The sequence below is a fragment of the Balaenoptera ricei genome, chromosome 20 (assembly GCF_028023285.1).
Source record: "Balaenoptera ricei isolate mBalRic1 chromosome 20, mBalRic1.hap2, whole genome shotgun sequence".
Taxonomy (NCBI): domain Eukaryota; kingdom Metazoa; phylum Chordata; class Mammalia; order Artiodactyla; family Balaenopteridae; genus Balaenoptera; species Balaenoptera ricei.
In genome coordinates this window covers 7,908,031-7,925,358 of record NC_082658.1, presented here as the reverse complement: position 1 = coordinate 7,925,358, position 17,328 = coordinate 7,908,031, and the positions used below count along the sequence as shown (strand labels likewise).

The window sequence follows — 17,328 nt, the reverse complement described above, 5'->3', positions numbered from 1 at the left end:
TGCCAGGGGTGAATGCCCCCTGGCTGCCCCATCATGTCGGTGGAGGACATGGAACAGAGACCTGGACACCCGGGTGGTGAGCAGAGAGCCCGGGGCCTCCCACCCACCCTGAGCTGGCAGGGAGCAGCCCCCGGCAGGCTGAGAGCCGTGGGCGGGAGCGTGCCTGACAGCACTGTGTTGGCTGGAGGTGTTTATTAACCTTGAGCCCAAGCTCTAAGGTCGGGCCTCGGTCCCTGAGCCTGTGCGTGCATACACACGCACGCACTCACGTCTGTCAGCCCTGTCCCTCCTGGGCCCGGCTATTTCCACATCTGGGTGTGATCTCTGCCGACTCCCTCTGGCTCTGGGCGTGTGAGTGTAACAAGTCCAAACCTTCTCTGAGAGTCGGGCAGGCTCGGGCGCCCCGCCCTCTGGGCTGTGCCCTTTCCTCCCAAACTGGTTGTGCAGGAGCTGGCGTGAGTGGGGTGTGGGCAAGCGTGGGTGCATGCGCACAGCCCTGGCCGCTCGCCCGCCTCACCTGCAGGGAGGGGCCGCACAAAATCCGCCCGCCCAGTGCCCGGCCTCCCCACCTCGCCAGAGCCCAGCTGAGCAGCCAGCGAGGACTCGCACCTGCTGCCTGCCACCCGCCTGCCATCGCCGGCCAAGCCCAGCCCGAGCCCGCACCTGCCTTCACGACCATGTTCAAGGGGCTGAGCAAAGGCTCCCAGGGGAAGGGGTCCCCCAAGGCCTCCCTGGCCAAAGACTCCCCCAAGGGGTCCCCCAACAGGCACAGCCGGTGAGCGGGGCAGGGGGAGGGGGCTGGGGCTGGGGCCGGGGTGGCGCGGGAGGGACCAGGCCAGAGCCGGGGCCGGCCCAGTGCTGGCATTCGGTGTCCTGAGGCCAAGAGCCCGGGGGTGGACTCTCTCTCCCCGGCCCAGGCCGAGCTCCAGCCCTGGCAGGAGACCAGGGATGGCCTGGGGCTCCCCACATTCTCCGGGGGGCCTGAGGGCCACGGGTTAAGGCTGCTCTGCAGATGTGCTGGATGGGGCCCTGAGCAGCTGCCTTCCTCTGCTGGGAGGCTGGGGGACTGTCTCCCTGTCCATAGCTCTGCCCTCAAGGCTCCGCTGGGATTGTGATGACCCTTGGGACCTGGGCACAGCATAGGGTGGGCAGAAGGACTGAGGCTGGAGAAGCCAAGAGGTGGCAGGTGGGGTGCCCGGAGGCAGGGCTGTGCTGCCCCCACGTCCAGGCTGCAGCTTTCCCCACCGGGCTCACGCCTCGGGTCTTGAGAGTTTTATTACAGAGTTGAGATGATTCCTTCACCCTACGGGTGTGTGGAGGGGGTGCTGGAGGGAAGGGGGAGGGGCCAGTGGGCCCAGGACATCCTCAGAGCCTCTCTCAGTTCCCCCAGCTCCCGGCAGGGCCCAGCCCAGCTCTCCAGAGCCACACAGTCTGCAGACTTGGCCGGCCTTCTCCCACTCACTGGCCATCAGTCCCCTCTGCAGGGTGGAGGTGGCGGCTCGCGGGGTCCTGGGTGTGGAGGTGGGAGCGGAGATGAAAGGCCCATCACCCCAGTAGGGCTCAGGGTGACGACTCAGAGGCTGGGCTTCTCGGCAGACGGGAAAGATGGCAGTTAAGACTCACTGGAGTGAGCTGTCCTCCCTGGGGCTCCTGGGCCCTGCCCAGCGTGGAGTGTGCTCCTCCCAGCAGCGCTCCCAGGCTCAGGACCCAGAGCTCCCGTCCCCAGCGAGGCCGCTGGGCAGCTCGGTCCCTAGGGCCCTGTCCTGGCTGCAGCCGCCCCAAGAGGGCTCATCATTCCCCTTATGCGCAATCTGCTTGTTCAACACATATTTATTGAGCACCTACTGTGTGCCAAGACTGGTCTAGGCCCCGGGGATGCCATCGTAAACAGAATCGACAGGTCCCTCCCTGCCTTCGAAGCGCCTACATTCTAGAGGAATAAAAACTAACACTGGGTGCTGACTCTGCACAGGACACTTCAGATGAATCAGTTCTCTTAACACAATAACACGGTGAGGTAGATATTACTAGAGCCTTACTTTACAGGTGAGGAACCTCAGGCACAGAGAGGTTAAGTAACTTGCCCAAGACCACACAGCTGCAGTGGTGGAGAAGGACAAAAACCAGGCTGGCTGTCAGAGTTCTTTCAGACTGTGTCTGTGTCACCGCCCCTCTGCTTTGTCCCCTGGTTCAAGGCCCAGCTAATGAAGGTTTACCTTCCTCAGGATTGTGACCTCACAGGGTGTGTGCTCCTGAGGCTTAGACCACTCTGCCTTTTATTAGGTCTGCTCGAGCCTCTGGGCTCCAGAGTGAGCTCAGTTCCACAGGAGGCGCCCTACAGAGGCTGGGAAAGGACCCTGGCAACCCAGTTCAGGCTCATACTCTGCTCCTGGCTGTGTGGCCTGCGGCAAGTCAGGTCCCAGTTTGGGCTCTGAACCCCTAAATCTGGAAAGGGTCGGGGTGCCCTGGCAATCTCGTGGACTCCCCCTGCCCCGGAGCTGTGTGTCTCCTCTGGAAGCTTGTTAGCCTGGGCACAGGAAGAGCCCAGGGGCAGCGGTGGGGAGACAGGGTTGGCGTGAATGGAAGTTGGGCTGGGGGACACGCTGCTGCTCCCCTGTCCCCGGCCAGCCCAACTGCCCCTCCCCAAGATCCAGCCGTTCCGTCTCAGGTATTAGCGGCTGAGCCAGTGATTCACTCACTCCCCTGTGGGCTGCCTGCCCTCCAGCCAGAAGAAGCGGCAGGGAGCTAGGCGGGGTTGGGGACACACTTCCAGGACAGGGAGGTCGGCTGGCTCCGCGGTGCGGCGTGCACCCGGGACCCCCATTTTCTGAGCCCTCCTGTGGAGGCAGTGCTTCCCCGCCCAGAACTGGGTATCTCACAGAGATTCCCACAGAGAGGCCAGAGCTCCCCAGGTCTGGGACTCCTCTCTCCAGGGCAGTGAGCCCGGCTGTAGGGCAGGATGGGGCAGGCGGAGGAAGGGACACCACCCAGGTGGGCAGACCTCTGCCCAAGGGAAACAGAGGGAACTTTTCCAACCACGCTACCCTCTGTCCCCACCACCCATCAGAGATGCCACCAAGGAGCTGGCCCTGCTCATCTCTCGCATACAGGCCAAAGCCGACCAGGTGGAGAGGGACATCCTGGAGACCCAGAAGAAGCTGCAGCAGGTGAGGCCTGGGGGCAGATGACAGGGCATGGGGATGTGGGAGGCCCATTGCCATGCCTGGCGGTCCCTCCTGTGCCCACTTGTCGTGGTGAAGATGGACACACAGTCCCGTCCTTCCCTGGCCACTCTCCAAACACAGTGGGAGAGAGGGCTTATCCCTCCTTCTCTGTTGGGCTCCTAACCTGGGGCGTCAAAGGGGCTTGAGGGGCCCAGGCCTCCCCTGTGTCCTGAGTCCGCCCCGCAGGTGCCCATGCCCTGCCCTCTGCCAGTGTGGGCACAAAGGTTGGCCAGAGTCCCTCAGGGCGGGGCTCAGGCAGCAGCGGTGGTCAGTGAGGATGCCATCTGCTGCCGCAGGACCGGCAGCATAGCGAACAGGGCCAGGCCCTGCAGCACCGGGAGGAGGCGGGCCGTAGCCTGAAGGAGGCCGAGGAGCTGCTGAAGGACCTCTTCCTGGACGTGGACAAGGCCCGGCGGCTCAAGCACCTGCAGGCCGAGGAGATCGAGAAGGAGTGAGTGGGGTGCGGGCGGCGGCGGGGGGCTGGGGCTCAAGGATGGAGGCGCTGGGCGTCCGGGGGGAGCCCCGGGCCCAGCTCCGACCTGCTGGCCACTTCCTTGGCAGCATCAAGCAGCTGCACGAGCGGGTGACCCAGGAGTGTTCCGAGTACCGCGCCCTGTATGAGAGGATGGTGCTGCCGCCTGACGTGGGGCCCAGGGTCGACTGGGCACGGGTGCTGGAGCAGAAGCAGGTCAGGAGCCATCCCCAGAGTCGGAGACCCCTCAGGGAGCTGGAAGTCACACCCAGCAGCAATCAGAGGGCAACCCAGAGCTGCGTTTCGTCAGGGGCTGATGCGTGCTTGGACCTGGGGGCAGCTGGCCATCTGGGAAGGGAGTGGGCAGAGGCGACGGTGCAGTCAGGGAAGGCTTCCTGCAGGTGGGAGGGCTCGGTTGGGTTGGGGTGAAGTGGTGAGGAGAGGACATTCCAGAGAAAAGGAAGAGGCCTGGAGGAAGCCTGGGGTGCGATGGGAAGTGGGGTTTTCTGGGCAGGTAGGCAGAACCAGGTCACGGGCACCCTGAGCATCACGTGAGGAATTGTGCTTTGACATCACGACAGAAGGGGTGCCCTGATAACAATGAGGGGACGGGGGGGGTGCCGTGGACAGGGCAGGGTGTGCAAGGCTCCTGGAGCCAGGCTGGAGGTGTCCCGGCAGGAGGCAGGGCAGAGCGTGGAGGCTTTTCAGAGGCTGAGCCCTGAGTGCTGGGGACCAGTGAGGTTCAGGGTCCTCAGTCATGCGATGCTGAGGCCTCGGCCGGGGCCACTGGAGAATAGCACGTTCCCCGGGGTGAGCCGCAGCCCTTCGCCCAGGCGCCCACCCGTCCACCCTCTGCCCCAGTGACCAGCTCCGCCTCTGCCGATGGGGATGCCAGGGGCCAGGGGGAGGGGAGGTGCAGGAGGGCTCCCACCCCAGGCCCTGCAGCAGAGCTGAGCGGCCAGCCCTTCTGCAGAAGCAGGTCTGTGAGGGCCAGTACGGGCCAGGCATGGCGGAGCTGGAGCAGCAGGTCGCCGAGCACAACATCCTGAAGAAGGAGATCGAGGCCTATGGGCAGCAGCTGCGGAGCCTCATAGGGCCGGTGGGTGAGCTGTCGGACGCACATCCCTGCTTGGCCCCGGCCCCACCCCCAGTTCCCTTTCTCCCATCAGATCCTGAGTGAGGCCTGGCTGGCCCTCTAGGGCTAGGGATGGAGGAGGGGGGCACGGGAGGCCTAGGACGTGGGGACATTCTCCCCTGCACCCCATCTCTCACTGCGCTCGTGTTCTCTCTCCCTTGGTCGAGGCAGGACGCGGCCACCATCCAGAGCCAATACCAGGACCTCCTGGTGAGCAGGGGGAAGGGACAGGCTGGCGGGCTGGCGGGCTGGCGGGCTGGGCGTGGGGCACAGCGTGATGGTGCCTCTTGCTGCCCCTTCTCTCTCCCTGCCTCTCGCCCGAGCACAGAAGGCAGCCTCGTGGCGAGGGCAGAGCCTAGGCAGCCTGTACACGCACCTGCAGGGCTGCACGCGCCAGCTGAGCGCCCTGGCCCAGCAGCAGCAGCGCATCCTGCAGCAGGACTGGAGCGACCTCATGGCAGACCCCGTGGGCGTGCGGAGGGAGTACGAGGTCAGTGCGGGCAAGTGAGGGCGAGGTGGGGGAACGAGGACGTCCTCGTCCTCACCGCCCGCTCCCCGCCTCTCTCCCAGCACTTCAGGCAGCACGAGCTGCTGAGCCAGGAGCAGTGCGTGAACCAGCTGGAGTATGAGGGGGAGCACATGGTGGAGCTCGGGCACCCGGCCGTGGGGCCCATCCGGGTGCGAAGGCCCACACACTCCTTGCTGCCTCGGGGACCCTAACTCCCTCACTCGGGAAGCTTCCCAGGGAGGCTGAGAGGGAGACACCACTCGGGTCGGGGACGGTGGGCAAGACCAGCAGAGTGGGTGGGCGGGTGGATGGACCAGGTCGGGGCATGGTCCGAGGACTCCGTGCTGCTGCCCCCAGGCCCACCAGGAGGCCCTGAAGTTGGAGTGGCAGAACTTCCTGAACCTGTGCATCTGCCAGGAGAGCCAGCTGCAGCACGTGGAGGATTACAGCCGGGTGAGCCTGCGGGCAGGGCCGGGCAGGGGCACGGGGGTGTGTCTGGAGGCCGCCGCAGGACACGCTCGCATCTCGGGGGTCAAGGCACCGAATAAAAAAGACAGAGCTGTGTTGTTGTGACTAGTTCCCGGGGGGAAAATAATGTCACACATACATCCTCAACAGGGTGATATCACTCCTGGGGGATGAAAGTTGGTTCTCATGGGCGAAAAAAAAAAATCTTATTCTTTTTATGCATAAATCACAGATATACATACGTAAAGGATATACAACATATCTATAATACTAAAATTTCATGGCGACAATGGGGAAAGTAACGAAAAAAATGTCTAAAAAACTCCTTAGAAGGGACAGTAATGAAACAAGGGTTGACAAACATTGATGTAATAGACTTACAGATAGAAAAAGAAAAAAAAGAAAAAAATTAAAAATAAAAAAATGTATATATACAACAGGGACTTCTTTTTTTAATAATTTCCAACTAAAATGGTTTATATACTTTGAGAAAGACACAAGTCAACGATTTTTTCCTTCCCTTTTCTTTTTTTTAAAAGGCATTTTCCTATATATCCACAATACCATTCTCACACCCACTGATGAGAATTCCGTAATATCACCCAACTGTAGGATGTTTCTTTAAAGCACACTCCCGGCTTCTACTGTGAGGCACCCTGGGCACCCGGGGTCCCAGCCAGGACTCCAGGTGCTAGAGTGAGGCGGGAGGGGCACTGCCCTTCATCTGTGCAGGAAGGACGAAAATCAAAGTGTTTTACAACACTAAAAGAAATTAAGTTCAGTGACCTCAAAATGCCTGATTTGCAGAGCAGTTTAGTTAAAAAGACTGCACTGCCTGGGTAGAAAGACCAATGGCAAGTGGCAGTTTGGGTTTAACCTGTTTGCATTGAGCTGCTTTGCGGGGTGCCCTAGGGCAGCGGGTGCCCCAGCTCTGCCCCTGACCACCCACCGACCTCAGTTCCAGGAAGAGGCCGACTCTGTCAGCCAGACCCTGGCAAAGCTCAACTCCAGCCTGGACACCCAGTACAGCCCTGCCCCGGGGGGCCCACCTGGCGCCCCAACAGAGCTGCTGCAGCTGGAGGTGAGATGGCCCCACCCAGCCCCTGCACCCACTCCTGGGAACGGGGCCTGCCTGTGTGTCTGGGCCTCAGGCCTCCCAAGTACTTAGTCCTGCCCGGAGTCCCAGCCTTGGGAGCAGGAGAAGGAGGTCGGCTGCAGCAGGAGGAGCCTGGTCTGTTACCAGCAAGCCCTTCCCACCTCCGGACCTCAGCTTCCTCGTGGGTGATGTGACAGGGGCTGCCCAGAGGAGCTCTGGGGCCCCTCCAGCTGCCGCTCTGCAGGCCTGGGTGGTGCGGGGCAGCCTCCTGCCCCGCCCCAAGCGGCAGGCCCTGGGATCCTGGGTGCCCCGGGAGGGGCTCCTTTTACTTTGCTGACTAAGAGACCCTGTCTTCATGAGGGCCAGACCCCTCCCCGGCCCTCCTGGGCGGCACGTATGAGGCCGGCCTGAGCCCCCATTGTCTGGATCCCTGCAGGCAGAGGAGAAGCAGCTGGCTGTGGCCGAAAAGACTGTTGGGGACCTGCAGCTGCGGAGCCGGGAGGTGGCCCCTCTGCCGCAGCGCAGGAACCCACCCCAGCAGGCCCTGCACGTGAACAGCATCTGTGACTGGGACACGGGAGAAGTACAGTCTCTGCCTGCCCAGCTCCTCCGGCCCCGCCCACCCCACCCCTGCCCCTCCAGTCCCTCCCCTCCCCCTCCTACCCACTCCTGCCACTGCCCCCGCCCCCTGCCCCGCCCCTGCCCGAGCACTACCCCTCTCCAAGCCCTGTCCCGCCTCTGGGCCCGTCCCTGCCCCTGCCCCAGCCCCTGTCCCTCTACCTGTCCCCGTCCCCAGCCTCTACCCATCTTGGCCTTGATCCCTTCTCCTGCCTGGCCCCTGAGCCTGCATGAGCCCCTCCCCACCTGCCCCCTAGGTGCAGCTGCTGCAGGGTGAGCAATATACGCTGATAGACAACACTGACTCGCACACCTGGGTGGTCCAGGGCCCGGCAGGCGAGACCAAACGTGCCCCAGCCGCCTGCTTCTGCATCCCAGCTCCGGACCCTGAAGCTGTGGCCAGGGCCTCCAGGTGGGTTTGCCTGGGGATCCTCAGGGACAGGAGGCAGGCTGTGGGCCCAGAACGGGCCGTGTGGTTTGAGGCCATTGCCTGGCCTTCGCCTGGACCAGTGACTGCTGGGGCCGAGGGGAGAGAGTGGAGGGACGTCCTTCTCTGATCTCCTCCTTGTTCCAGGCTGGCCTCGGAGCTGCAGGCCCTGAAGCAGAAACTGACCACAGTCCAGAGCCGCCTGAAGGCCAGCGCTGCGGAGCCCTTACGGCCTAGCCAGAAGGGTACCGAGGGCTGGCCAGGGAACGGGGGAGGCACTACTGGGACAGAGGGAGTAGACTCGACTCCGGTCACTGTGAGGGCTGCCATGGGCAGGGGGTGACCCTGAATTAAGGATTTCTGCTCTGGGGATTCCATCTCCTGGGTTGGCAAGCCCCTGGGGATGTCCCTCCCTCAGTTAGGCCCTGCCCGCGGCCCTCCCGCCCTACCCGCCACAGGACCCTCTGCAGGCACTCAGGGAGGGGCCCACCAGGCAGACGTGAGGTAGGCCCTGGACCCTCACAGGCACTCTCTTCCCCCAGCTCCAACCAGCTCAGCCCCAGCTGACCCACAGGCCCAGAAGCTCCTGACACAGATGACCCGGCTGGAGGAGGACCTGGGGCAGATAGAGAAGCAGGTGCTGACCTGGATCCGGGCCCCGCTGAGCCGCACCACACCACTGGAGGACCTGGAGGGCCGCATCCAAAGCCACAAGGTGGGTGAACCAGGGCAGCTGGGATAAGAAGTGGTCCGGCCCTGGGGGATGCACAAAGTAAAGACGAGGCAAGTGTGGGAGCAGCCATGGGGCCCCGAGGTGGAAGAAGGGAGTGGACAGTCCAGGACTCACACAAGCTGGTTCCCATCCTGGCTACTCCACTAACTGGCTCTGTGACTTTGGGCAATTCACTCAGCCTCTCTGGGCCTTGGTTTCCTCATCCCTGAAAAAAGGCACAATAATACCCAGCTCATCTGGTGTCCTGAGGATGAAGTATAGCGAGGCCCAGGAAGGTTCTAGAGGGGCAGGGCTCAGAGTAAAGGCCCTGTACCCCACGCTGGAGGGGTGTTCTGGCGAGAGTCCTGAGAGCAGCAGGAAGCCTGGAGCACCTTAGGGGTGGTTTCTCCCGGGTGGCAGGCAGGGAGCCTCCCTGGAGAGGTTGCAGGAGTATAAACATGATCCCAAAAGGACTCAGAAGTGCCAACAGTGAAAGCCGCCCCTCCCCCACACCCGGGGGGACAGCAGTTTGGGTTGTATCCTTCCAAACCGGTTTCTACTCAAATATATTGTTTGGATATCGTTTTTAAAAATTTGAAGCACGTTGTTCATGTTATTGTGCAACTTGTTATTTTCACTCTGCCGTGTTCCGTAGCGTTTCAGCTGGTTCAGAGCGCTGGCCGGGGGCGGGAGGGCTCCAGAGGTGGGAAAGGTGCTGCAGATGGGGTCCTGGGGCGGCAAGGGGAGGAAGCAGGAGTGGCAGAAGGAGACACTGTGCGGCCTCAACGATACCTCTGCCCACGCCGGGCCTTGGTTGCCACTGCCCTGGGACCTGGCAGTCTCCAAGTAGGTCCTTGGGTTTTGAAGTCACAGCGTCAGGGGTGTCGGGGGTCCAGTTAACCTGGAAAGGAGGCAGTGCAGGGCATGGAGTCGGCCCCAGTGGCTCATGGACTAGATGAGTGAATAACTGATACAAGAATCAACGCAATAACCCCAAGTGGATGGCGCTAGGGCTTTGCTGCCTGACCTGGAGCGAGGGGGCAGGGAGCTGAAGGTTTTGCGAACAGGATAGTGACATGAAGACCAAGGTGGGCAAGAGCTCCTGACTCACAGGGTCTCATCTCATCCTCCCATCAAGCATTCTGTAGATGAGGAGACTGAGGGTCAGAGAGGTCGACTTGCCCACGGTCATCTACATGGGAACTGAGCCCCAGCACGTCCGCACCACACTCTCAGGCCTCGTGGGCAGAGTTAGGTTGACACGGCAGGAGGGCTGGGTGGAAGCCACCTGCCCAGAGCAGAGATCCTGAGCCCCGCCCCACCCCAGGGCATGGCCCAGCGGCTGCAGAGCCTGGGAGCAGAGAAGGCGGCAGCCCAGCAGGAGTGTGAGGCGTTTCTGTCGGGGCAGCCTGCGGGCCCCGCCGCCCTGCACCTACCCGTGGCCCTCAGCAACGTCAAGAACAAGTACAGTGACGTGCAGGTTCTCTGCAGACTCTACGGGGAGAAGTGAGTGCTCTGGGGATGGGGGTCGCTGGGCGAGGCCGCACGGGTGCGGCCAAAGGGGCGTCTGACCCTTGGCCTCCTCTGTGGCAGAGCCAAGGCTGCCCTGGGTCTGGAGCGGCAGATCCGGGATGCGGACAGGGTCGTCCGAGGCTTCGAGTCCACCCTGGTGCAGGAGGCCCCCATCCCTGTAGGCCCAGGCGCGCTGCAGGAGAGGGTCAGCGAGCTGCAGGTGAGGGGCTGGGTGGCCTCCTGGCAGAAGGGGGCCACAGCCTGCCCAAGCATTTGAGGGCAGGTGGAGGGTGGACGTGGTGTCCGACCGAACCATGAGGGTGCATCACGCTGTGTCCCCTCCTGCCCCAGCGCCAGCGGAGGGAGCTGCTGGAGCAGCAGGCCTGCGTGCTGGGGCTGCACCGCCAGCTGAAGGCCGCCGAGCACACGTGCAGCGCGCTGCACAGCAATTTCCACGAGTTCTGCCAAGACCTGCCGCGCCAGCAGCGCCAGGTGCGGGCCCTCACGGACCGCTACCACTCCGTGGGTGACCAGCTGGACCTGCGGTGAGTGCTGGGCCGTCGCGGCTCATGGCACAGCCCCACAGTGCACGGTGGCCACGGCTGGTGAGCTGTGTGACCTCGGACTGGCGACTTCACCTCTCTGAGGTTCAGTTTCCTGACCTCTAAAATGGGATAGAGGACTTCCCCGGCGGTCCAGTGGTTAAGACTCCGCGCTCCCAATGCAGGGGGCCCGGGTTTGATCCCTGGTCAGGGAACTAGATCCCGCGTGCCGAAACTAAAGATCCCGCACACGGCAACGAAGATCCCATGTGACACAACTAAGACCCGGCGCATCCATATAAATTAAAAAAGAAAAAAAAAAAGGGAGAGTAACGGCACCGACCTCCCAGGTGGTACCTGGCAGAGAGTGTCCGGTCCATCTCTGAATGCCCAGCTCCAGCACAGGGCCAGAGTTAGGGGATCGGCATGGTGGGTCACTCAGCCCTCCTGACCTGTCCCAGGGAGGGAGGCGCCCACCAGCCTCCTCCGTGCACCCCTCATCTGTCCCCTGAGGGCAGCTCTCACCTCTGCTCTGGGCCTCGTCCTCCTGCAGGGAGAAGATGGTGCAGGACGCTGACCTCACCTACCAGCAGTTCAAGAGCTGCAGGGACAACCTGAACTCCTGGCTCGAGCACCTGCCCCGCAACGAGGTGCGGCCCAGAGACGGGCCCAACCAGATTGCCTACAAGCTGCAGGTGCAGAAGGTGAGGAGCTGGGGCTGCAGGCGACCTGGGGGCCGGTACCCAGAGCTGGGCCCTCAAACCTCATCCCTTTCCCTGGCCACCCGCCCAACAGGGAGAGCTGCCTGTGTGCATGTGGCCCTCTAGTGGCCAGTGTTTTAATGACCTCAAAGCTCAGACCCCAGAGGCCTTGTGTCACACCCCCCACCCCAAATGCTCCAATTTGCCCACAGAAACAGCCAGCCCTTCTCTGTCTGGTCCGAGGTGGACAGCGAGCCTTATGCTCCTGAGCGTTCCAACTCCTACTGCGTCCTCTTCCTCATACTTGCCAAGCCCCTGTTACATGCTGGTAATGAACCAGGGGTGGGGGTACAGCCCGGCCCTCAGGCAGCCCACAGTCTGAGGCGGAGGCCAGTGCATCCCAGGCCGTGATGCTGATAAGTGCTTTGGTGGAGAAGCCAGAGCGCTGGGGGAGCCCATTGCGGGATGTGCATGGGGGTCGGGGCAAGCAGTCTGGAAGGAACTGACACCCAGGCTGAGGCCTGAGGAATAAATAGCGTGGCCAGGTGTGCGTGTGGAGGGGTGAAATGTCCTCAGCAGAGGCCACGGTGGATCACAGTGGGGGAAAGGCAGTTTCGCGCAGAGCCCTTCCCGCCTCTGGGCGGTGCTGGCCGGCCACCTGAGGCCCTGGAGGCGCCCGGCTGGAGGAGAGTCCAGGTGAGTGGTGTTTCCTGACTTTCCCTTCTGCCCCGGCAGAGGCTGCTGCAGGAGATCCAGGGCCGAGAGCAGGACAGGGCCAAGGCATCCCGCCTCTCCCAGCACCTGCAGGCGGCCCTCCAGGTGAGCAGTTACTTCAGCTTGTCCCTTTTATCTCCCACCCACCCTCCCTCCCTCCCTCCCTCCGACAGCCCCCTCCTCCCCCTCCCCCCTCCCCCACTGAGGGCCAGCCTGTTGTCCCTTCCCCCCCTGCTCAGGACTATGAGCTGCAGGCAGACACCTACCGCTGCTCCCTGGAGCCCACCCAGGCGGGGGCGGCCCCCAGGACACCCCGAGCGGCTCCCCTGCAGGAGACCATCCAGGCCCAGGTGAGCCGGGGCTCTGTATTCCTCATCCCTCAACACCGCCGCTGCTGGGCTCCGCGGCCTCTGAGGCAGGAGCTGACACCGCCCTCCCCCACCTCCCTGTGGCCTCTCCAGGAGAAGGACCTGATGAAGGCCTACGCTGAAGCTGCAGCCGCGCACCAGCAGCAACTGCAGCAGCTGGAGTTTGCCGGAAGGATTCTGGAGAAGGTATGGGGGTGAGGCCCATCCGCTCCCGCACTAGGCAGCCTGGCCCGGTGGCTGACCTGGCAGGCGTCCCTTCCTCCCCGCCACTGCAGCCTGCAGCCCCGGGACAGCTCAGCAGCCTGAGGGAGGTGCTGCTCCCTTCCTCCCCCAGCAGCTCTTACAGGCTGGTGACCATCTCAGAGTTAGTACCAAGAGATGTCATTCAATGCGGTCACAGCTTCGCCGCTGGGCAGTGCTCCGGTGGGGACGGGAGAGAATCCCCACAAAGTCTTCAGCCTAGGATCCAGCCCCAGTGGGCAAGAGGCCACCTAGGTCTCCATCCCCGAGAGACCAGGAGCCGGGTGCTCTCTATGACTCTTGGTGACTGGCCAGCTTCTTCCCACCCAGAGGCGTACTCCAGGGTCCCCCAGAGGAGTGCGGGCCCATTTCTGGGAGCCTGGGTGGAAGTGGAAGGAGGAAAGTTTAGGAAGGGAGGACCTTCCTATCTGCACGTTCTAGTGCAGACGCGGCCTGAACGCTGCCTTGAATCCTAACATCCTGGGCGTCGATGGAGCCTCTCAAAATCCTACCTCCAAGCATCCCAAATCTTCAGGTCCACCTCCCAGGACCTACTAGGAAGTCTCAGGAAGCAGGAAAGGGTCCTGATCTCAGGAGGCTGTGGTGGGCTTATCCCTTTCCTCCCCTCACCCCAGGACTCTCCCCTCTTCTTCTCACCCTGCAGAAGGAGCTCAGTGAGGACATCCAGGTGACCCATGACGCACGGCAGGGGTCCGAGAGCCCAGCCCGAGCCCGGAGAGAGTCAGAGGCCCTGAAGTCCCAGCTGGAGGAGGAGAGGAAGCGGGTGGCCCAGGTGCAGCGCGAGCTAGAGGAGCAGAGGAGCCAGCTGCTGCAACTGAAGACCCAGCAGCCCTTGGAGAAACTGGAGGAGAAGGAAGTGGTGGAGTTCTCCCGGGACCCCCAGCTGGAGAGCACCCTGTCCAGGGCGAAGTCCCAGGTGGAGGACGAGGGCAAGAAGCGGGCTGGCCTGCAGGCAGATCTGGAGGCGGCGGCCCAGAAGGTCGTGCAGCTAGAGAACCAGAGGAAGGCCATGCAGCCTCACCTGCTGACCAAGGAGGTCACCCAGATCGAGAGGGACCCTGGCCTGGACGGCCAGGCGGCCCAGCTCAGCAGCGAGATCCAGCTCCTGCGGGGGGAGAACACCGCCGTCTTGGCCCAACTGGAGGCGCTGAAGACGGAGCTGCTGGCCCTGGAGCAGAAAGAGGCGAATGTGAAGGAGAAGGTCGTGGTGAAAGAAGTGGTCAAGGTGGAGAAGGACCTGGAAATGGTCAAGGCAGCCCAGGCCCTGAGGCTGCAGATGCAGGAGGACGCGGCGCAGAGGAAGGGGGTGGAGGCAGCCGTGGCCGGGCTGCAGGCTCGCATCGCGGAGCTGGAGCAGGCGATCCGCGCCGTGCAGCCGAAGGTGATCGTGAAGGAGGTGAAGAGGGTGGAGCAGGACCCAGGCCTCCTCCGAGAGGCGTCCAGGCTGAGGAGCCTCCTGGAGGCGGAGAGGCAGGAGAACGAGGCGCTGGCCGGGGAGCTGAAGGAGCTGCGCGTCAAGCACAGCGCGGAGGAGAAGCAGAAGCCCAGGGTGGACCTGCAGGAGCGTGTCCACGAGATCTTCCAGGTGGATCCGGAGACGGAGCGGGAGATGGCGCGGCTCAGGGCCGAGCTGCAGGAGACCGCCCGCAAGAGGAGCGGCGTGGAGGAGGCGGCGGCGCGGCTGCTGCCCGAGCTGGCGGCCCTGCGGGCGCAGAAGCCCGTGGCAGAGTACAAGCAGGTGACGCAGGAGGTGGTGAGGCACGAGAGGCCCCCGGAGGTGCTGCGGGAGATGGACCACCTGAAGGCCCGGCTCAACGAGCTGGTCAACGGCAGCGGGCGGGCCCAGGAGCAGCTCATCCGGCTGCAGGGGGAGCGCGACGAGTGGAGACGGGAGCGCTCCAAGGTGGAGACCAAGACGGTGAACAAGGAGGTGGTGCGCCACGAGAAGGACCCGGTCCTGGAGCAGGAGGCCGAGCGGCTGCGCCGGGAGGTGCGGGAAGCGGCCCAGAAGCGACGGGCGGCCGAGGACGTGGTCTACGAGCTGCAGAACAAGTACCTGCTGCTGGAGAGGAGGCGGCCCGAGGAGAAGGTGGTGGTGCAGGAGGTGGTGGTCACCCGGAGGGACCCGAAGCTCCGCGAGGAGCACGGCCGGCTGAGCCGGAGCCTGGATGAGGAGGCGGGCCGGCGGCGGCAGCTGGAGCGGGAGGTGCAGCAGCTGCGGGCCGCCGTGCAGGAGGACGAGGGCCTGCTCAGCTTCCCGGAGGAACGCGGCAAGAAGCTGGCTGTGGAGCGGGAGCTGTGGCAGCTGACCCTGAGGGTCCAGGAGCTGGAGAAGCGGCCTCCTGCAGTGCAGGAGGTCATCGTGGAGGAGGTGGTCCAGCTGGAGAAGGACCCGGATCTGGAGAAGTCGGCGGAAGGCCAGCGGCGGGACCTGGACCAGGAGAAGACCCAGGTGACCGAGCTGCGTCGGGAGTGCGAGAACCTGCAGGTGCAGATCGACGTGCTCCAGAAAACCAAACTGCAGGAGAAGACCATCTACAAGGAAGTGATCAGGGTGGAGAAGGACCCGGTCCTGGAGGGAGAGCGTTCCCAGGTGTGGGAGATGCTCAACAGGGAGCGCGCAACCCGGCAGAGCCGGGAGGAGGCGGCGAGGCGCCTGCGGGAGCAGATAGACCGGGCGGAGGCGCAGAGGAGGACCTGGTCGCGGGAGGAAGCCGAGCTCCAGAAGGCCCGGGACCAGAGGAGCCAGGAGTGTAGGCAGCTGCAGGAGGAGCTGCAGGAGCTGGAGAGGCAGAAGCAGCAGAAGGTGCTGAGCCTGCAGGAGGAGTCGAAGCTGCTCAGCCGGAAGACAGAGCGCGAGCGGCAGGGGGCAGCCCAGCGGGGCCAGGAGCTCTCGCAGCTCGAGACGGCCATCCTCCGCGAGAAGGACCAGATCTACGAGAAGGAGAGGACCCTCTGGGACCTCCACACCAAGGTGAGCCGGGAGGAGCTCAACCAGGAGACCCAGACGCGAGAGACCAACCTCTCCACCAAGATCTCCATCCTGGAGCCCGAGACGGGGAAGGGCCTGTCCCCGTACAAGGCCTACAAGAGGGGCATCATCGACCGAGGCCAGTACCTCCAGCTGCAGGAGCTCGAGTGTGACTGGGAGGAGGTCACCACCTCGGGTCCCCATGGGGAGGAATCTGTGCTCCTGGACCGCAAGAGCGGGAAGCAGTACTCCATCGAGGCCGCCCTGCGCTGCCGGCGCGTCTCCAAGGAGGAGTACCACCTCTACAGGGACGGTCACCTCCCCATCAGCGAGTTCGCCCTGCTCGTGGCCGGGGAGACCAAGCCCTGCTCCTCCCTCTCCATTGGCACCATCATCTCCAGGTCCCCGCTGGCCTCCCCGGCCGCCCAGAGCACCAGATTCTTCTCTCCCGGCTCCTCTCTCGGCTTCTCTCTCAGGCTCAGCGAGGACAGCTTCCCCATCGCCGGCGTCTACGACACAACCACGGACAACAAGGTCACCATCAAGACGGCCGTGGCCAAGAACATGCTGGACCCCATTACCGGGCAGAAGCTGCTGGAGGCGCAGGCAGCCACAGGGGGCATCGTGGACCTCCTCAGCCGGGAGCGCTACTCCGTACACAAGGCTGTGGAGAGGGGGCTGATCGAAAACAGCTCAGTGAAGAAGCTGCTCAATGCCCAGAAGTGCTTCACCGGCATCGAGGACCCCGTCACCAGGAAGAGGCTGTCGGTGGGCGAGGCCATTCAGAAGGGCTGGATGTCCCAGGAGAGCGTGCTCCCACACCTGTGGGTGCAGCACCTGACCGGAGGGCTCATCGACCCCAAGAGGACGGGCCGCATCCCCATGGCGCAGGCTGTGCTCTCCGGCATGATCAGTGAAGAGCTGGCCCAGCTCCTGCAGGACGAGGCCAGCTACGAGAAGGATTTGACAGACCCCATCTCCAAGGAACGGCTGAGCTACAAGGAGGCCATGGGGCGCTGCCGGAAGGACCCCCTGAGCGGCCTGCTGCTCCTCCCAGCCTCGCTGGAGGGGTACCACTGCTACCGCTCGGCCTCCCGCACGGTCCTGCGCTCCCTGCGCTGATGGGGGCCAAAGCAGTCACAGGAGCGCGTGTGCGCGGGGAGGTAGGATGCATGCACCCCTGGCCCCAGAGCAGCCCAACCCGAGGGGGTGGGTCTTCCCTCTGTCTGACTGACTCCCGGTGTTGGGCTCTCTCCCCTGACCTGGATGGAGATGAGCAGCTCTGTTTTCCTCCCTCTTCCCTCAACCCAGTGCTTCCAATAAACGAATTCTCCTGGTGCCTTGTTCACATTTGGGAACATAAGAGTCGATTCATCTGGGGCATGAGCATGAGGGACAGCACTACTTGGGTCCTGGGGAGTGGACACGCCCAACTGGCCCTGCTGGGGATGGGGTGCTTTCGGGGGCCTGTGGCTCCTCTGACTCTAGGAAGGACCCGACGGGGGCAGGCCTCGGAGGATGATGCCCTCCCCCCCAACCCCCCACCCCCCACCCCCCAACCCCCCAACCCCCCAAACCCCCAACCCCCCACTCCCCAAC

At 63.5% G+C, this 17,328-nt stretch overlaps 1 protein-coding gene across 1 annotated transcript; it reads left to right on the top strand.

The window, feature by feature from the left end:
- Window positions 1-521: 521 nt before the first annotated feature.
- Window positions 522-17,077, top strand: EVPL (envoplakin). The gene is made up of 22 exons (XM_059906964.1): window positions 522-775; window positions 3,068-3,167; window positions 3,521-3,675; window positions 3,786-3,912; window positions 4,670-4,795; window positions 5,003-5,041; window positions 5,160-5,321; window positions 5,402-5,509; window positions 5,697-5,792; window positions 6,766-6,888; window positions 7,340-7,486; window positions 7,779-7,933; window positions 8,096-8,193; window positions 8,491-8,663; window positions 9,988-10,166; window positions 10,254-10,392; window positions 10,524-10,717; window positions 11,268-11,418; window positions 12,151-12,234; window positions 12,369-12,479; window positions 12,591-12,683; window positions 13,402-17,077. The coding sequence occupies exons 1-22, from the start codon at window positions 678-680 to the stop codon at window positions 16,849-16,851; spliced, it is 6,108 nt and encodes a 2,035-aa protein (XP_059762947.1). The 5' UTR covers window positions 522-677; the 3' UTR covers window positions 16,852-17,077.
- The last annotated feature ends 251 nt before the right edge of the window (window positions 17,078-17,328 follow it).

Bases quoted from the DNA above. Each gene is read 5' to 3' on its own strand.
- EVPL (XM_059906964.1), top strand. From the start codon at position 678: ATGTTCAAGGGGCTGAGCAAAGGCTCCCAGGGGAAGGGGTCCCCCAAG. The intron at 7,487-7,778 runs GTACAGTCTCTG...CCTGCCCCCTAG, and splicing joins GTGACTGGGACACGGGAGAA to GTGCAGCTGCTGCAGGGTGA. The intron at 12,480-12,590 runs GTGAGCCGGGGC...TGGCCTCTCCAG, and splicing joins AGGAGACCATCCAGGCCCAG to GAGAAGGACCTGATGAAGGC.